Below are 20,538 nucleotides of genomic sequence, written 5' to 3'. Positions count from 1 at the left end.
TAAGAAACCGCTACGCTTCCCGTGCCTCAGTTCTCCATAGCCAATAGAACCCGGCCTGTTACCGTGTCTAATTGCCACCCCGGCCCACCGTGACTCTGGGGTTTGGTTCCCCACCCCGGGACAACTACTAAATGGTATGTACAGTTGTAGCTGTCCTTCAAATCAGGTTTGTTGCAACAGTTTTCTGGCTTCAAGGGACTTGGAGTGGAGTGCAGGACTGAAGAAAAGTATTCCTCTCTTTTTGTAACTTGTTTTGAATGTTTGGAGCAACTAATATTTTTAAAGGATTTTGTAGTCAGAAAGTCTGGGAGCAGGCTTCAAGTCAAATATCCAAAGTAATACTTTCCCCCTTCTGCCCTGCTACTTTCTTTCTCTTCCCTAGTTTTTTGTTTTGAACTTACTACTCTTTAGGAGAAGAGGATATTTTCTCTGCCTCTCCTGCCTGAAATGACAGCTCTGTCCTGTCTTTGAGAGGCTATTTATTTAAATATTATCTATTCATGATGCTTTTCCTTTGAACTTCCTTAGAGAGTACTGTAAATAGCAAGGTTCAGTTCTCTTAGGCTATATGCATTTTTGCTAATCAAAATGTTAGTAACTGTATGAAGTTTGGATTTATGGATTAATGATAATCATTTATTATATTTTCCTCTTTCTGTGGTGCATTTTGTTTCAGTGGATCTGAATAGGAGCCTAAATCTTCCTAGTGAATGTGATATTTTAAAGTCTGGACACGCAGGCTTGTCAGGGTTTGTTTTGTGCAGCTTTGCCAAGGAACAACAGGCATTTATAACTTTGTTTAGGCATTGTTCCTATGATTGAAATCTGTCAACCTCACAGTTCCCTTATTGGATTGACAATGTTCAAAGTTACCTTATTGGATTTCAGTGTTTGTGAATTAATGGACACGGTTTGTATTCTTTTATGAACTAAATTGCTTTTTTTTTTTCTTCTTCCTTTCTTCTCCTCTCCTCCTTGTTTAAAAAAAAAATAATTCTCAGGAATGACTTGCTGATGGTGTGCCGCCAGCTGAATATGGAAGAGTCTGTTGCTGAGATCATGCACCAACTGGGAGCAGATGAAAATGGGAAGATTTCCTTTCAGGATTTTACTCAGTGTCGCATGCAACTTGTACGAGAAATCAGGAAAGAGGAAGTAGAGCTTTCAGTGAAATCAGATGACTCTTGTAAAAAGAAAAAATTAAGAGATAGAATAGCATCCTGGCCAACTAGCAGCGATAACAGTTTGGGTAGGTACAATTCCAGATATTCCTCCAGTAAGAAATAATGAATGAAGAAATCGTGGGCTCTGTTAAAATCAATGAGTGTTGTGCCATTGACTTTAGGTGAAAGCCTTGCCCCAGTAAAGGATTTTGCAAATATTCTGTAGCATAATATCATCAGATAATATCCTATGTCTAAGGTGCCTTTTGTCATGGTAACTGGTTACCTCTTTTGTAGATTAGAATAAACATAGAACAATTTTAACTAAAAATCATGGGCATACACACTGAGCCTTCTGCAGCCAGTATAGTGTACCTCAGTGGATGGCTAAAGTGCCAACAATTTTGGAACTAAGCCTGAATAAATACATATACTGAAATATGAAAATAAAGGAGAAACTAAGGCTATCTTCCTCACCAAGCAACTTTTTACTTTTCTTAGCTGACACCTAACTCTGTTTTCCCTAGAACTTAGTATATGGTTGTTGCTGGGCTTGGTCAGTCCAGCTAGGCTGTTATGTAGTTTCTAGCAGTAGCCAGTACCTTGTGCAAAGGATGCTGTCAGTCCCCTTTCTCCTCTCACCATCCCTTCTCCCCTCAATGCCTGATCACTTCTGTACAAAAATTGCTTATTTTTTCTAAGTGGGCTCTTGAATTCATATTTTGCTTCTCATTCTTTGTAATTTGTATGTCAGGCTGCATTTCTAAATTCTCTGCTCATGGTATTTCCCATGTTACAGTGGTAAAAGCTGTCCATTTGGTTTAATATTGGCTATATGCTTAGACCTATTGGAAATTTCATGATTTCTGTATACTTATCTTGCTTTGATTTCCAAATGCACTGGCGTAGTGCAGTAACCAGATGTGGACAGACCTTGAGGACTTCTGTGAGGTGTGTCTGTGGGTCACCCTAGTCTTGCCCCTACTCCAGGTCCTCTGTATAACCCCACTCTTTCTGTCTTACTTGGCAAACCCATGTTCATTCTCTGTTGGTTGGGAGGCTGCCCCTGAGTCCTGGAGTGCTCTTCTTTGTGCCTAGCAAACTCAGTCAGTCTCTGATCCCTCCATCCACTACCAGAACCATGGCTGTTATCTGCTGGTGGGTCACATGCCCAGTTAGAACTACTGGTTCCCTGACCCAGAAGCTGCCAGATGTGGTTGGGCAGCTGTGGACACAGCCAGCAGCTGCCAGGTCCAGATTCGGGAGGGGACATGGTGGGTAGGAGGTATGGGAGGGACACGCTACAGCTGTGAGCGGGTTCATGCTTCCGTTTCTGCACTGATGGCAGCCCCAGCCCAGAGACAGAGCACGCCAGGCACATTGGAAGCAGCCCTGGCTGCCTGGCACCACACAGCTGCCAGAGACACTGTCTACCTGCAGGGCAAATCCAATCAGTTGGTGAGCTGGATCTGGCCCATAGGCCATATTTTGCCCGCCCTTGCACAAAACAAAGAACAAGATGAACTCAAATAATCCCCACCCTGAATGAACTTAGAACAAAAAGGAGGCTTCTCTGCCTGTATGCCAGGGCTCCCTTTTCTGCCACCTCAGACTCCATAGCAGCCTGCTTGGGAGGTCCTCGTCTTTCCCCAACCAGGGCTTGAGTGAGCCTGCTGGCCTGAGGGCAAGACTCATACTGGTAAGTCCCTCCCCTTCCAGGCGGTCCATCCTGTCATGCGGCATGGGCCCAGTGTTCTCTCTCTGGTCTGGTCTGGTCAGCCCTGCTTGGTTTTAGTACAGCCGTGGCAGGTATGTTGCTAACTGCTGAAAACCTGTCTCCTCTTCCCCTTTGGCTGCTTGCTTCCCGAGGCTTCACCCTAGTAACCCTATTGCCTGCCTCCCCTCCTGTATTGTTTGTATCTTTCAGGTCACAAAGGCACTACTCTTGTCTGCTAGCCTTCTCCCGTACTACACTGTACTACTGTAAAAACACTTCACAGAGCAGTAACATAGGGTGTCCAGAAGAATAGTACAAGCTAGCAGTCCTAGCTAATGAGTTACAGTGTGTTTTTAATACATTTCAGGTCTTCAGAGGCAGTGATCTGGTGCTTAGGTAGGACCTAGTTGCTGGTGTTATTTGAACAAACTTTCTTTTGCTTGGTAAACACTGATTGAAGACAGGAGACAGCTATATGCTAATTAATACATATAAACCTAATGGATGCTGGATCTTTTATTGAAGAAGGTGCACTGTTTCTAATAACCAGTGTCTTCAGAGACTGTCTGCAGGCATTTTCCCCAGATTTATTTCCATGTGATATGTTAGCTGCTGCTATCCCTTGAAAGTTTGCATTAGTTGCCCCATATGGAATGCATATATTATAGAAATTTCAAATTCATTTTGCTGCCACTGAGCAGCAGGGATCCTGCTGATCTGCAGCAAAGGAATCCAGGTTCTTTCACGGGGCTCTTACACTGATTTTGTTTGGAAATAGTACACTGAACACACAGTTCAACCAGTATATGCAGCTGGGGTTTTTTGTTTTGAGACTACTTTTTGGAAACTTTTTCAACAATTTATTTGCGTATCTATTTAAATGAAAACTAAAAGGATATATTTATAATACTGTAATTTATGCATCCCATAAAAAGCAGAATGAAGTACCTGGAAGAGATTTGTTAACCATAATAAAGAATAGTTATGTCTAACTTACTGCTTAAAATGTCCATGACTATCTTGCCTTTCAGTAATCGCAGTTATTGACAATAGAATGTCTACAACCTCCTTGCCCAGTAAGTGTTGTCAGCTCCATTTTCTTTGGCTTGAGGAAAGCCATATTTAAAATGTAGGGTTTGTGGAGATTTGCTCAGGTACTTCTTGGTCCACAGTTTTGTGCTCAGTCCATTTGATGACCCCTTTTCTTTTGATGTTGACCAGTGGTTGTCAACTGGGGGTATACATACTCTGGGGGTACTTGGAGTAGTCTTAGGGCCAAGGTTCCCTCCAAGGTGCGCACGTGTGTGGCGGCACACAATTTAATGCAGTGTTGCACACTAACTTATTAACACTGTGCACCTGCCCTGGGGGGAACTGGGCTGCAGCACCGCAAGGGGAAGCGGGGGCTAGGGGCTGGTGCGGTCTCTCCTCATTTCACGAGTGCTCCTCACTCCTGGGGGTGGGGGCTGCTGCCGGGAAACTGCTTCACTCCCCAGTCCTGAAGCTGTGTACTTCCTCACTCCCGGAGGTGAGGTGGCGGCTGGGGCTGGGGCTGGCACGGGCTGTGCAGGTGCCGGGGAACTGCTTCAATCCCCAGCCCCAAGGCCATGTGTCTCCTCATTCCTGGAGGTGAGGAAGGGGTGGGGGCTGGGCTCTGCTGGCTCCGGGGAACTGCTCTGCTCTCCAGCCCGGAGTCCATGTGCCTCCTCGCTCCTGGAGCAGAGACATATGCAGAACTTGGCTTCCCCAGATCTCAGGTGTGCAGGGTAGAGCAGGATGGTGCAGAACCTGTGTCTGCATAGAGGAAAAGGAGCAGGTACAAGGAATCATTCCTAACCATGGTGTAGTTTGGGGGTGCTGGTTATAGCTGTGTTAGTCTAAGCACATAGGCAGACAAGGTGCTTTGGGTAAATAATATCACATTTACCCAAAGCACTTTGTCTAACCATGACATAAGATTTCTGCATCGTGAATGGGGAATCCCCATTACTGGCTCCAGGGAACTGCTCAGCTCCCCAGCCCCCAGTCTTGTGCTTGGAGGATTATTGCAAAATCCATTGCATGAGGATCCCTTACGTGAGGATTCTAGTCTATTAGGCTTAGCATAGTCTGGATCCAGGCTTAGCAGAAGGGGGAGGTGGGACTGAAGTGGCACGATCACGGACCAAACAGGTATGCTCATGGATCCCTACACCTTAGAGGGAACATTGCCTAGGGGCAAGGGCACTGTACAATTTTGGATCCTGTTCTACACCATTAAATTCAATGGGAAGTTTAACACCTGTTCTGAAGACCTCTTTTCACCTCAATTTTAAATAAACAGTATTACTTAAATGTTGTTATAACACGGTTAAAAAAGACTTTGAAATCTACCTTGGAAGCTGTAGTATCTAGGTGCATCTACATGTGCATATTAGTGAATGAGCTTATTGCTCTTGAGTTTGTGTCTTCACATGCGCCTGGGATTGCATCATGTTGAATCGGGGCAAAACAGCCCCAGCTAGCAAGGAACCCCAGGGGTCAGCCTAGGGCTGCTCCCCCTGGCTTAATGTGCTGTATAGAGGCCAACTGATGCATAAGGATGCTTCAGTGTGGGGTTGGCCACACTGAAGCACCCTCTTGTTCCAACCAGCTGGGGTAATGTCTACCTGTGCTGTTGCAGAGGGTTTTTTTTACTCTGTAGCAGGATAGTACTTGTATTTACAAGCTGTGTTCTGCTGCAGAGTAAGTTAGTTTACTCCAGCCTAATAGGGGTGCATGTGTAGACATGAGACGTTTACTGCACAGGTAAATAGGTACTGTGCAGCAAATGTCTTGTGTAGACGCATCTCCTGTCTCCTAATCTAACACGGAATAGATCCTTGATAAGAAGGTTTGGCAGAATTTGAGGTGTTACCCAAATGTCTGTTGCCACTGATTATTGTTATAGAGGCCAAGAGGCTGAAACAGTTACAGAAAAACTTACCTTACATGACTGATAGAAATGGATCTCTTAACAAACACGGCCTTGTAATAAAGCTTAACAGTAGTTTGTAGATCTAAAGATTCTTGGTATAGTCTGTTAAGGCAGCATGTTAGCAATAAAAGTAGTTTCTTACCAGCTATCTTGTAATTTAAAGAAAATGTTTTGGAAAGATTTTGTATGATTGGTAAATGCTATAGTAAATAAATATTATCTGAGATGTCTGGTATTTTACGAAAAATAGATATTACCTAAGTAACCTATTTCTAAAATGTAGCTTCTTGGTACATTATAATTTTAAAGAATGGACAAGAACAGGAAACAATGTTTTTTTTAACTTAAAACTTAATTCAGGTCTATAAGTGAGTGTCTTTACTGTTAGTCTGGGAGCTCAACGTCTACTCATCTGACTCTACAGACCAGATGCTCAGTCAGGAATAAAACAGACCATAAGCCATCCTGAACTGTGGTTTAACAACAGTTCATAATTAATTTAATTCATGGCCAACTCCCCTCTTCTTCTTCCAAAAGAGAAAACCCTTGAGAATGAGATATGATGATTTATTTGCATTACATATCAAGCTTGAGAATAAATCAAAAGAATAGCAGAATTTCAGCTTTAAATTAAGCTTATGGGTAAACATGAGAAGCAAGTCATTTGGGGTTGAAAAATCATTGCTTTTGTTCTTCATTATTCCCACATCTGATCTCACTGTAAATAAATTGTTTTCAAGAAACTGATGTAGTGATTAACTTTATCTATTCTGTATTTAATTAAAAGCTAGAGTTATAGCGCAAATGTGCCCCAAAGTAGCGCAGCTTTTTCATATTTTCCCAGGATTTGACTAGAACAGCTCTTGTGAGTATATCATCCTTAATTTACATTGCATAGTGAAGTAGATGAACTTGTATTTAGTAATAAATCAGTTTCTTCTTTAGTCCGGCTTAGATACCTGTTATCTTTCTTCTGACTAGCAACAGAAATTGCTCGTGTGCTATTCGAGACCACCTGTGTTCTAGGACTAATCTGCATACAAATAAAACAAGTTGGACTAAGAAGATACTGAGATTTTTTTCACTGATCTTTTTCCTTCAAAAAGAAGCTGGTCTGACTGACTTGACATACCTTTCTTCTGAGTAGCAGCAGTTAACAGGTTTCTAAGTCAGACATTAAGAAAAGACTGATCCATTACTAATAAACTGTCCTTCATCCCAAGTTATTCACTGCTCAATGGGTTTGTTTGTTTATTAAGGTACACTCTAGCATGTTCATAGGCTCCAAGTACCCTGTGTTTTTTGCATTTCACATTTAGGTTAGCTTCTCCTAATGTAATGCCCCACCCTTTGTCCCAGGTGTTTAGGAGATCTTGCTGAGCTTGGTTGCCATGTTTCATCAATGAAGGACTTGTATACTCTGCTGTCTTGTAGTTCTCATTTTGGTATCTGTTATTTTCTGGCAGCTGTTAACCAGGAGTAGAATACTCTTGTACATGGCTTGGCATATATTCTTTTTAAACTCAGTAAGTTCCACATTTCTAGCAACTTGTCTCTGGATATTTAGTACATATTCCTTGCTAATTGTACTGTTATCATATAAGAGTCCCTCTCTTCCTTTGAGAATCCCTGGTTGTCTGTTCCTGTCTTTTTTTTTCCTTTGGACTGAAAGGTTTCCCTATCCATTCTGCTTTTGTATCGACACCAACATGAATATCCAGTGTTGGATTAAGGCATGTGTGCAGTCTCTATCAACCCAGGTTTCTGACCTATAGAGATACACAGGTTGACTGTTGGGCACTTTGAACTATAGGCCTCCTACATTGCTCTGATTTTTGGGAGCCCTTAATGCTGAATTCCCATGTCCTTAGGAATCCTTTTTTGTTGTAGTCTTTTCCCTTCTCACCTTGCATGCCTGCTTCCCTTCCTGTGTGTGTGTGTGTGTGTGTGTGTGTGTGTGTGTGTGTGTGTTTTGGGGGAGGGCAAGTATATTGCTTCTCTTGTTTTCCACCATTTTTCTTCTGTACAGGTATAGAATTTCCTTTGACTGGAGGGATGCTAGCTGAAATTAGGTAATCCATAGCAGGGTTTCAGAGCTCTTTGCCTCTTGTTTCTGGTGGGTGATACTATAACAATACGTATTTTAACCTACTGTTCTAAGAGATTTAGCAGAAAATAATCTTTTGGTTTATACTATCTGGACTTTTACTCTATCTGAAAAGAAACATGATTGGAGTTTCCTTGAGATATTGGGATCCATTAATGCTGTGACCAAACCTAATTATTTTCATGCTTTCAAATATTGCTTAGGTCCTCCCTTATCATCATCTGTTTTGGGACACTTGCTACTTGTCCTCTTTCGGTCACATAAGTGTCCCCTCTGTAAATATTTTTTTAGTGGAAAGGGTTGATTCAGTAAGTCCTGTTCCCATGTTTTTCAAACTGCCTAATGTCATGCTTATGATCGCAGGTCCTCTGGTTTCGTTTTGGACACGACCCATGTTATTTTCATCTCCTTGTCTGAATAACTGTGAATATACAGAGAGTTGAACTCTTGCATTTGTCATAAATGCTTTTGTTTTAATATCTAGTACTCCCTATCATATTTGCTTGTAAATGCATTTAAACCCCTATGTTTCTATTTCAGGTGGATTTCCAGCTTTCACATTCATATATTCAGGTTCTTGTTCAGTTAAAGATTTCAAATATAGGTTTTTAGTTTGATCTTTTAAATTAGTGCATTTCTGAAGGTCAAAACTTGGCTAAGCTAGTGAATGCAGCTGCTGCTGTGTCAGTTTGTGGTGGTATTTAGTACTGGATATCCTTTTTGGTTTGCGTGCAACTGCCAATCCATATGAATTGACATGCCTCTTTTATATTCTTCTGCTGTCTAGCATAATATGTGAGTTGGGGGTTGTTGGAGTTCCCAGATTGGATTTGTGATCTGCATTTTTTGTCAGATGGAATTACAACAAGAATATTTTTAATGTTCTTCCAAATGTGCCTGTTTGTGGAGTTACTGCATCTCTTAACATGTCTTCTGTTCAGAACGCTGTCAAGTAAATAGTGATGTAGCATCAGTTATGTCGCTGGGAAGCCAGGAGCTAGTTACTCAGATACGATTCATTATAGGGTTCTGATATGCTAAAGCTGGCAGGCCTCCAGTCATAGAAAGTCTTCTAGGAGAGTGATGGGTTAGGGTAAAAGTTCAACAATCTCCCCTATGCCAGGTTGTCTACAACTGGCCACTACAGCTCCTGTGGTACATGTAACTAGAGTGTCTAGATGATCTACACATTTCATAGATTTGTTATGTGATGGGAATAGTAAAAACAGATTTCAACCTCAGGGTAGGAAAAATGCTGCTTTTTTTAATGTTCTTACTATTTTTCTTTTACAGTAGGGAAATGTTAACTTACTCAGGCCAAATGACATCTTCCTTCCTTCCTTCCTTCCTGTTCTCCCTTGCAAATGCTGGAAATGTGACAGATTTGGACTTTGGATCATTACAGTACTGCAAATGGCAACCCCACAAAATGATTTTGTTTAGTTCAAATGCAAATCTAAAATGTATAAAGAGGGTGCCAGGAAGGTTCTTTATGGCTCTTCAGTTTCATGGGTGGGATGTTTGTAATGTAAGAAAAAATAATGATTTCTCTACAACTGTATGTAAATATTTGTGCTTTGTAGTCGAGCTATAAGGTTTGGAGTGAATACTTGAACTCTGTTTAACCTCTGTAGTATATCAAGATAAATATACCATCCATCTCTTACTATACACAACAACTTCTTAATGGAGTTAATTAAATTGGCATGGGGGAGTTTTTAATACAGACTTTAAATGAAATATTAAACCGAGGTCCTGTCCATTCAGGTTTGTTAGTCAGAACGTGACATTTTGCACTCATGGGTATTTTGGCTAGATTCCAAACTGGTGATTAAAATCTGCCTATCTCACATTTTCCCTGTAGTTTTAATGGATTTGTTTTACTTTCTGTCTTAAGTAGCATATGCTATAAAAGTGCACAGCAAAATAGCTTGGTGTCTTTCTCCCCAAGATATGCTTTAGCTTGTAAAATTTGGGATTTTGAGTGTGAAAGTTGCTATATGTGTCAGTTATTGTTGTTTCTTATTATAGATTATATTTATGATCTAAGTAATTTGAAAACCTACTGGCAGGAGACATGCACCGCATGTAGGTTTATGTGTGTAAGAAAATATTCTTGTTGGCCAAGAGAAACACTAGTCTGTACTGTATTGCTAACTTGAGTCATTCTAGCCTTTTTGCAGCAGAGGAAGGAATGACTTGTTTGATTTATGGCAAAAAAGAGAGAACTATTGGGAAAATTGGTGCACTTTGTACCCATTTCTCACTGTTTGTGATTTGTTAACTTGTCTTTCCTGTTTTGACATGGTGTAACACATTTTAAAACAAATGCTACAGAACATCTTTTAACAGGTATTTGACAAAAGGTTGGCTGCTAGTAAAGCAGAACAGTGGGGCTCTCAACCTCTGGTCTGCAGGCCAGATCCAACTCACAGAGCCATGTCATCCAGCCCATGGGGCTCCCCATGGTTCAGGATATCTGGTGGCAGGGGGGTGGTAGCCAAATTTATAATCCCTGTGGGCCAGATGACAGCCCTGAATGTGGGGCCAGGGCTACAGGTGTGATCTGGTGTGTGGGGCCACAGGCACCAGATTGGGCCTAAAGATCTGATCTGGCCTGCAGACCAGCCCTGGATCACTCATCCTGCTCATGGGGCCAGAGGGTTAGACCACTGCTTTAGCAGAAAGTAAATACCCAACCTTACACTATACTTGTGCGGGTGTGCTGTATATAGGGTAAGAAATTCCTTTGTTAGCCGCTGGAAGAACAGCTTACTCACTGAAGATTTGAATAGTCCTGTTTTTAGCATGTGTGACTTATCTTTTGCTTTTTAGTGACCATGACACTGTTCAGTCATAAACATCAAAATTGCAAAAGTTGCTGATCAAGATCTATTTTTTCTCTAACATCTTTTCTCTTCTTTCTGTATGATCCTGCTGTGAAGTCCATACTCTTCTGTCTGGTGTAATTTTTTTTGCTTAAAGGCAGGCCTAGACCAGAACCCTTGTTCTGAAGACCCCAACATTTGGAAAACCTTAGAACTCATACCAGTTTTTGCATGAGTTGACTACCCCTAATTTAGTGAAACTGTACAAAAGCACCCAAGTGTATGTTCATGTTGAGTTTGAGATGTCAGTTTTATAGTTCATGCTCATCTCTAGGTGTGATGTCCAAAATGTAGTATCATTAATTCTTGAGGGGATATAGAAATTGATGGGTCAAAGGCAAGCCCATTTTGGAGCACTGTTTCCCTTTAGCTGAGAAAAGGATTATGGTGATTGGAAAGCTTGTGAAAAGTAAAAGCACTTCTCATTTGTGGGAAAATACCTGTCAAATGATCTATACGTATATTTTACATACTTATAAATCATAATATAGTATCCATAATCTGCAACATTATACAATATTATGTATATGATAGTATATACTTTGGACTTTATACTATCTTTTACGTATTAAATATATTTTAGTATTCTAAAATCCCACATCTCAAATCTATATAGAGATATAATGTCCATACATATTTAACAGTTTAGTTTATACTATTATCTCATTCTGGTCTGTAAGCATGTTTAAGACAATTCCTGATAGCACTTTGGAAGAACATTCTCAAATGCTTTCATTTGTGGTAGTATTATCACATCAGTCAAGATTAATTAAGAAATACAGATAAAATAGGTTTGGCCTGTTAATCTCAGGCTGAGGCCTTATTATGGATGTGGTAAAAAACATCCCTGCAGAATACATACTCTTAGTACCATTGCAGCAAGTAAAACCCTACAAAAATTTAAAAAATAATAATCTTGCTTTGACCTCTTAAGCCCCACATGAAGAGGCAATGTTTTGTGATGTCATGAAGCAGTTATAATTTTCTTTAGCTAAGCTACAATTTTGCCAGCTTTTAGATGATATTCAGAGAATAAAAATTGATAGTTGGCAGTTAGATAAAAGCTTTTCTGTTCATTAGCTAGGATGGAATATCCTTATTAGTCCTTTGATCTTCCAAGAGAATGGCTTATGTTATAAAAGTTTCCTAGAGGCTTATTTTGCTTTTTTCTTTATCTCTTATTAGACATGTGCAAACTTGTTGCAGTGTATTAAAGCCAAGAGGCTTTGCATATAGTTAGTTTAGAGTAATTTAAGAAGTTTTAAGTTAGTTTCTTTTATGTCTCTCTGCCTACCTGTCTGTCATCAGTCTATATGCTGCAAGCTGTAAATGGATCATCTTCAGAGATTTGGAGGGAAAAATTCACGTGCATGACAGGCCAGCTGTACTTTTTTCTTTCAGTGTGAAGCACTCTCAAGTATTTGACACTGTTGGAGGCAACATGCTTGCTTCGGAGGCCAGTGGTGTAATTAGCTGTGGCATTCATATTTTCTTAATGCATAGTGTGTGGATTACTTGATTCTGACTTGGATTGGTTACACCATGAATTTATTTTTGGCTCACTCGGTGTTTTTCTTTCAGATTTTATCATGGTGGTATTCAGTGTATTTTCATATCCAAGATTTCAGATAAAGTTTCTGTTTCACGTTTATTAAAGACTCTTGATTTTAGGTTAAACTTCAAGACCAGCTAACGTCAGAAAAAGAAGTGCCTAAAAGAGAAGAACTGAAGATGGTCTTAGGGAGCAAACATGAGGAGCGATCCTCTTGAAATGGTTGCAGATTTTTTTTAAAGCTTCAATTAGTTCAATGCTTTGAAAATGTGTATTTTCCTAATTTTGGCATTCTGCAATGCAAGTCTGCAAGAAATACAGATTTATTGCAACTGAAGATTTTATTTCAGGTGTCAGTGCATCTAAATTCAGGAATTGCAGATTTAGTAGTCTTGAGGATTGTTCATTGTGCAGAAATGAAGTTTTGTGACAGTTTGGAAAAAGTGTACTATAGAAGCAGGAAAACATTAGACTTCTGCATCTAGCTGATGGTAGACAGGGGAAGACTCAATATGCTTAAACAAGATAAGATGATAACTGCAGAAGACTTGTTTTAATGAATTTTGGTGACAGAAAATTGTTGCCAGCTGTGAGAACTCTTCATTTTCTTGATGACAAGTTACTTTATTCCTCTAATTGGGAACCTTGACTTTTTTGCCTCCTATCATTTTTATCATACTATCTTGGATGTTCTCAGATCATTTATTTGATACTGATTAGTATTTTTGTGGTTTCTTCATCTCTTTAAATCTCTTAAGAGTGAGAACTGTTGCAGTATGTACCCGCCACAGGGATATTGTTGTATATTTAGACCTATGGCCCGAAGGCTGGATCTAGCCCATAAAGAGATTGAATCTGGACGTCAGTGGCATGTATTGAGGAAGAGGATTGGTGGTACACAGTGGCAGGGCTATCCTGTGCGTTCTTCTGTCACATGCTGTGGTCCCCGTCTGCTCTGCCTCGTGTCTGCGTTGCAGCTACCCTTGCTGCCAGATTTTGCTGCTCTGCATCCCTGGTGGCAAGTGGTGGTGAGGGTAAGTGAAAGCTGCAGCTGGGAAGTGTGAGAGACAGTGCAGGGAGGGCTGTGAAACTATCAATGGTCAAAAGTGGCAGCTGGGTCACAGGTTGCTAATCCTTGATTTAGAATATTACTTATGGGATCCAGAATGTCGTGTAGGTGGCCTAGGGGAAGCAGAAGCAGGAGGAGGCGTTCTCATTTTTTCCTGAGAAAGTAGGGCATTTGGCTAGTTACCTGAGATGTTTACATGAATGCAGACTGAGGAACAAGCAGGAAGAATTGGAAGTCTTCATACAGTCCTGGACCTGTAACGTGATTCAAATAACAGAGACCCGGTGGGATAGCTTGCATGTCTGGAGTTGTGTCATGAATGGGTATAAATTGTTTGGGGAAGACAGCCTGCTGTGAGCTCAGCCCCCAGCAAGAAAAGGCCCACGCAGTGCCGGCTCCAGCTCCGCCCTGCAGCTGCTGCCTGCCCTGCACTGTGCAGATCTGGAGGCACACCCCCTTGCCCCAGCCCTCCCGGGGTACAAGCAGCGGCGGAAGCTGCCCCCACCCCACAAGCCATGCCTCTGTCCTGCACCTCCCCCACCGCTCCAGCTAGCCAGTGTCTGCCCCCTCCCTCACCATGGGGGGTGTTGCCTCCCATGCCCCTTCCCTCCCCTCTCCCCTTCCACCATACCAGATTTACCAGCTGATTGCAGCTGTATCGGATATCGAATCAATATCGGCCGATATGCCTCCTTAAATATTGGCTATTGGTACCAGCCCCCAGAATCTCTATCGGTGCACCCCTAGTTGAAAGTCTCTGGTTTAGAGTAATATTGTGGTTGGTGTCTGCTATAGTTCACCAGACCAGGAGGATGAGGTGGATGAGGCTTTCTTCAGGTTTCCTCATCAGAGGCCCTGGTTCTCATGTGGGACTTCAGTCTCCCTGACATCTGCTGGGAGGGCAATACAAGAGTGTACAGGCAATCCAGGGAGTTTTTGGAGAGTGTTGGGGACAACTTCCTAGAGCCAGGGCCGGAGAGGCCAACTAGGGACTGTTCTCTTCTTGACGGTCTGCTGGATGGAGGATCTGGGGATCACCTCCGTCCCTGGAAAAAATCATGGAACAGGTCCTTAAGAAATGCATTTCTAAGCACTTGGAGGAGAAGGTGATCAGCAATAGTCAGCATGGATTCACCAAGGGCAAGTCATGGCTGACCAATCTGATGGCTTTCTATGATGAGATAGCTGGCTCTGTGTATGCGGGGAGACCAGCGGATGGGATATACTTTGATTTTTAGCAAGGTGAATTATGTGGCCTCCCACAACATTCTTGCATGTAAGCTAAGGAAGTCTGGGTTGGATGAATGGTCTGTAAAGTGAATACTGGCTGGTTCATCAGGCTGAAAGGGTAGCAATCAATGGCCAGTTTTGTTCAATATCGTCATCAACAACCTGGAATATAGGATGGAGTGCACCTTCAGTGAATTTGCAGATGACACCAAACTGGGTGGAGCAGTAGACACAATGGAGGATTCGGAGAGACTTCAACAAATTGGAGGATCGGACCAAAATAACTCTTATGAGCGGGGATCTGGGTTTTCCAATTGGTGTGGAAAAAATGCAGATTTTTCTCCTTCAATAGAGGGAAAACATGGATTTCTTCATTAAAGGAAAAAACCACAGATTTCTCCTTTAAAGGAGAAAAATGCATGAAACTGCAGGCTTCCCCGCCCAGGCAGGCACAGTTCCAACCGGCAAGGGGCTGCTTGAGGCTGGGGAGAGCAGGATGCAGGGGTCACCATATGTATATGCAGATGCAGGTGCACATGCACGTGGCAGCCTGGCAGCGGTGGAAAACAACTCCCGCAGCTCCCTCCAGATAAGTCTGTTGGGGGGAGGGGTGGGGGAGGGGGAACAGGTTACCCAGAGAGGTGGTGTAATCTCTGTCCTTGGAGGTTTTTAAGACCTGGCTAGACAAAGACTTGGCTGGGATGGTCCTGCTTTGAGCATGGAGTTGGACTAGATGACCTGCTGAGGTATCTTTCAACCCTGATTTTCTATGATTTTATATATACTTTTCCAAAGAATTATTGCATTTCTGCAATATAAGACTATTGTGTTTTGTTTCAGATAACTTTAAAATTCCAAAAAAGAGCTATTGAAGAGTTAGGTATGTTCTATGAGAAGTTGAAGGCCTTTCTTTTTCCGTATTTTCTTTTTCCTTTTTTTTTTTTCTTTAGCACAGTTATTAGTTCTGTTCTTTTCTGTTCCTTGACCTGTGCACAAAATGGATCTTCCACATGTAGTTCTGTTCTCTACCATAGGCAAGGAAGAGGGAGCAAAATGCACATCATCTCCCCCACCTCTTAACTTCCAAGGAAAAACCAGAGCATATAGGCTTATTTGCAAGGTTTGTTTTAGGAGCAAGTGTCTGGGAGACTGACATTTTATAAGACGCTAAATTAATTCTAGCCTTCCAGAAATTATTCATGATCCATCATGACTCCCTATTAGTTTTGTCAGGTTTTGAAATGGGTCTTGTGGGTTTTCCTGTGGCAAAAGAAATCCCTTCCCTTATAGAGCATTTTAGGGGATTTTACCAAGAGAGTTCTTTTCCAGGGCCCCAAACTAGAGGAGAGGGTACTTCTAATTGTTCCTGGACAATGGTGTCTCTTTTTTAAAGTACTGTTACTGGGTTAGGGTGTTGGGAATTTGTTTGTTTTGTTTTTTTAAAAAAAGACTTAAAATAGTTATTAAAATATTATTGTGAAAATAGAGGGAAATTTGCATAAATGTGCCTTACCCGCACACAGTTCATGGTTTGCATAAGTGCCTATTTTTATGTATCAACTATGGCACTGTATACAGGTGTTTTCAGAGCTCCATGAAGAATGTGGCTCTTAAAGGATGCAGAAATCAGCCTTTAATACACTTTAAATTGCATTCTGTTCAGCTAACTTTTCTGTGAAGACATCTGTTTGAAAAAAACCAAGTCCCTTCCTTTCTTTTTCTTCCCTCTTTCTCCTAGCAAGTCAGATAAATAATTAAGTGAAAAATTTGCCTTTTATATTTAACCTTACTAGTAAAGCTGTGGACTCAGGTGATTTCTATAATTGTTTGTTTTTTTTTAAATAAGTTTTTTATAATTTATGTCCTTTGCAAGAGAACGAGAGTGTTTCAGTTACTTACATAACAAACTAAATTATGTCAATCCATTCTTTATGAAAGAATACAGAGTTACAGCCCCAAGGACAGATGTTCCTGGGACAGTCCAAGAAGATTCTTGCTTAACTGGTATATAATTGTAGTTGAACAAGCTGTGGGAAGCTGGTGCTTTCTCAGTAGATGAAACTAATGAACGTGCCCAGTACAAAGCTGCTGGTAATGGCAATGTAGTGCATTCAGTAATTAAAAGACTTTTTTCTTACCTATTGCCACTTCTGAGAATAGGTTTCCCTAATAAATAGAACAGCTTTTTGGGATTTTTGTGCTAAAACAGAGTTTAGATGGAAAATGTCCATTTGTTAAAACTGCGATGTTTTGCAGAAATATCTAGTTTTAATTAACGTTTACTGAAGCGTGCAGGTTTTAGGTGGAAGCTGTCCTCTCTGATAGGCAGAAATCCATGCAAAACCACCATGTTTCCTGCTGGCTTGCCTCCTTAGCTACTTGGGCTTCAGACCCTCTGGGGCATCAGTGTTTGGGCAGCCCTGCCATGTGAACTGCTCCAGGATCCCTGGGGCTTCTAGCATCCCTGTAGCAGAGCCAGGAGCGTGGAAGCCCTGGGAGTTCCAGTGCTACTGGGGGCATGGCTTCTGGCTCTTCAACTAGGTTGCAGCTAGGTTACAAGCAGCAGCCCGCCTTCAGCCTGAGCTGCCTTTAAATCAGCTCACTACTTCTAAAAGGCTGCCCACTCCTGCTCTTGACTCCGTGCAGCAGTGGTAAGCAGCAGAGAAACTGGCAATTTTCAATTTCACTGGCAGTTTCACTTCCAGAGCTGGAGACTCTTAGTTTAGAAATATTATTCCCAGATTTTAGGAATTTTCATTTTGTGGGAAAATGGTATTTTTCTTACACTTTTTATAAGTTACAATCTCTGAGTTTTGCTGAGGTCTAAAAACGATACAGCTGAAAGAACGTGTTCAAGATACCCTACCTTTGCACTTCTGAACAAGACTGTAACATTTTAATACAAATTATTTACCATCCTGTTCTTCTGACGTATTATGCAAAATGTCTTGTGATCTGCTGTAATTATTTGTTTAAGCAGGTTATATTTTATTGAGGTAGTATTGCTGTTGCCATTTAGCCTTTTTGATTGTGTGTAATGTAGTAACCATTGATAATGAAGTTTAGTTAAAGCTTTGGCCTTTGGCTCCTGCACTGGAATGGTTTCCTGGCTTGCACAGAGCCCATTGTGATTATCTCCTTATCATTTTAAAGTGGGTTTTATTTCCGTTACTAATGCAAACAGCATAGCCAAAACTCTTTCAAGAACAACAAGAACATTTGTTCAGTCTTTCGCCCTCCTCACTGGATTTTTATAGCTCTTCTGGGAACAATATTCCAGACAGCAGGATGTGAGAAAGTTTACATTCCATTATGAAAAGAGAATAGAAATAAAGAGTGCTAGAAAGCTCCAAACATGTCTATCTAGTTTTCACAGTCATAACCAAATTGGCTGCATCTGATACTGACCCCTTCCCCCTCCTTTTGTTCTTTTCCTGACTTTGGAACATACATCATCTTCAATTATTTCTATTTTTTGTGCTTTATAGTTAAAACCACCAGAAGAGTGTAATCAGCTTTGGTGCACTGGGCAGCAGTAATCTTTGCGTAAGCAAAAATGAGAAGAAAGGATTCAAAATATGTAGAACCATTATTCTCCTTTCTTCCCTTATTTGTTTTAATGGTAAGCCTTGCTTCCTGCATAGCCTGGATAAATAGACGTCATAGGGATGTGGGAGGTGTCCTCTCATTTTACAAGTCTGTTACAGATAGTGTCTCTTACTAGAACTTCTTGTTTAACTGAAGCCAGTAAAGCATGCTGGCTATTTTTTATGTACCAGTGTCACCAGTGTCATTTTGCTGTTCAGTGAAGAGTGTTTAAGTCCACACCACTTTTTGTTGTTTAAAAAAAAAAAAAAAGTTTCACGTATCACCTATTGAATAAAAGATTTCCAAAGAGGAAACCAACATGATACAAAACGTTTACAGTCCAGCTCTCTTTCTGAGAGGGCTTTGCTTCTCTTTCTGAGAGGCAACTTTCAGACTTGGATGGTGAAGGGCATGACAGTAAAGGATTAACAAGGGATATTGGCAGACTCAGGATTTTTGTGATACGATTTGGATCCTATTCTCTGTTTGCAGCCAGTGGAAACATTACTAACCAGCAGAAGGCCTGAAGTAGTTATCTTCTGAAGGCTCTTTGGAGGTCCATGGTGTGAAATGGCTTGTTGAAACAGAATATATACTGAACCTGAGAGCTACCTCACAAAGAATTTTTGTACTTCTATGTTCCTATCATAGGAAAGATCAAAGAGATATTTATATTCTTACACCACTAACTGCATAGTCATTACTGCCCGAAATATTCTGTTTTATGAACTCCTGTGCTCTTCCACAGTCTCAAGCATTTGTGCTTTTGCATAGTGAAAAATCTGCTGCCCCGTTCACAAATTAGATCATCAGAACTTGGGAAGATGTCTGGCTGTCACAGTTGGGAGTTGGTTTATGCCCATAATAAATAATGCTCCTCCATGGAAGTTGGATTATTCATTGCACTAGAAGGCATCACTGTTGTTGAGGTTTGATCACTTTTATATTGAATGATTTGAACTTCCTCAAATGCTTTCGGACCTTTATCAATGAGGACAGGTTGCTAGCTTCTCTTCAAAAAAGAGTATTGGCTTGATAGTGTTTCTTCTTTCACTGTAGACAGCTTTATGTTAGCTATTATGTCTGCCGTTCCTGAGCCAGATCTTTGTGAAGCTGGTTGTACAAGGCTACCATCAACATACGATCTCAGCTCATTTCCTAGACCCATCACAGTGAGGTTGCAGGCTGTCTCATGGCATTGAGACTACACTGGTTGCACCAGTGGAAGACGACCTTTCTGTCTTCTGTGGACAATGAATAGAATTACAGCTGTCAGCAGTATCCAGCACAGCTGACTCCAAATTGCCTGAGGGACCTGACGATATGGGCAGGTTTATAGTCAAGATGGGCATCTGTTCCTCTGCTGCAAGCACAATCAGGTGCACAGCAGTGGAAGGCTTAGTTCCCTTCATCCTAGACAAAACATTTTGGAGCCTCTAGAGAGACTGAATTGTCATTCAGTTTTCAATCAGCAGAATACAGCTGGCACCAAATGCTTTTTATGTCATAACATTCAGCACCGTTGCCCAGCTTTTCAGGTGACAGAGGGAGATTAGCAGGTTGGTGGAATAAGATGCTAGGCCCAGTGCAGGCTGGCCAAGCCAACCCTATAACTTGCCTTGCTGGTGACCTGAATGATTATTCCACGGGGGCATTATGTTGAGTAGTATTTCTCAAATTGGAGTATAATTTTTGTAACCCTGGCAGCACGTGGTAAACATTTAATGGGTACATGAGAGGAAGGAGTGGTGTGTGGGGCTTGGGGCCTGGGAGCAGGGCAGGAACACGTGGCTGCAGGGCCCAGGCAGGGAGTGAAATAGAGCTACAGGTGGCTCATTCAGAGGGTGGCAGGGAGTTGGCTCCCCACCACTGCGTGCACTCCTAGGGAGGGCATGGGGACAAGTGTTCTTCAGTTTTGTGAACAGGTTGGTGCCAGATGCAGGCTTGGGGCTCCCTGCCTTGCTGCCCCCCCCTTGGGAGCGTCCAAGGTCCAGCAGGCAGGACCTTGTGCAGCAGGACAGAGCAGGAGGAGGCTTGGTGCTGCTGCCAAGAGCCCTGCACCACCATGGCAGCAGCAGGGGGTACAACTCTGTACTGCCACTCCCTCTGTTGCTGGGTGGGTGGGGACACCTCTCTGTGGTGATGCAGGGCTCCCTGCTGAGGCACTGAGCCACACACCACCTCCCTCCATGCTGGGTCCAGCCCACCAGGCCCTGGAGAGCAGCACAGCAGGGAGCCCCAAGCCCTTGGCTGTCAGCCCGCATCTCC

At 41.9% G+C, this 20,538-nt stretch overlaps 1 protein-coding gene across 1 annotated transcript in view; it reads left to right on the top strand.

Annotated features, from left to right (window-relative positions):
• The window catches only part of MCC (mutated in colorectal cancers), a 357,260-nt gene that overhangs the window by 40,837 nt on the left and 295,885 nt on the right, over positions 1 to 20,538 (top strand). The window contains exon 2 of the mRNA XM_019532486.1: positions 1,002 to 1,249. Within this exon, the coding sequence (XP_019388031.1) occupies positions 1,002 to 1,249 (248 nt within the window). The remainder of the gene's footprint in view (positions 1 to 1,001; positions 1,250 to 20,538) is intronic.

Source organism: Crocodylus porosus, unplaced genomic scaffold (genome assembly GCF_001723895.1).
Source record: "Crocodylus porosus isolate Cpor-Errol unplaced genomic scaffold, CroPor_comp1, whole genome shotgun sequence".
Taxonomy (NCBI): Eukaryota; Metazoa; Chordata; order Crocodylia; family Crocodylidae; genus Crocodylus; species Crocodylus porosus.
The sequence above is the reverse complement of the archived record's forward strand: the minus strand, read 5'-3'. Positions and strand labels throughout refer to the sequence as shown.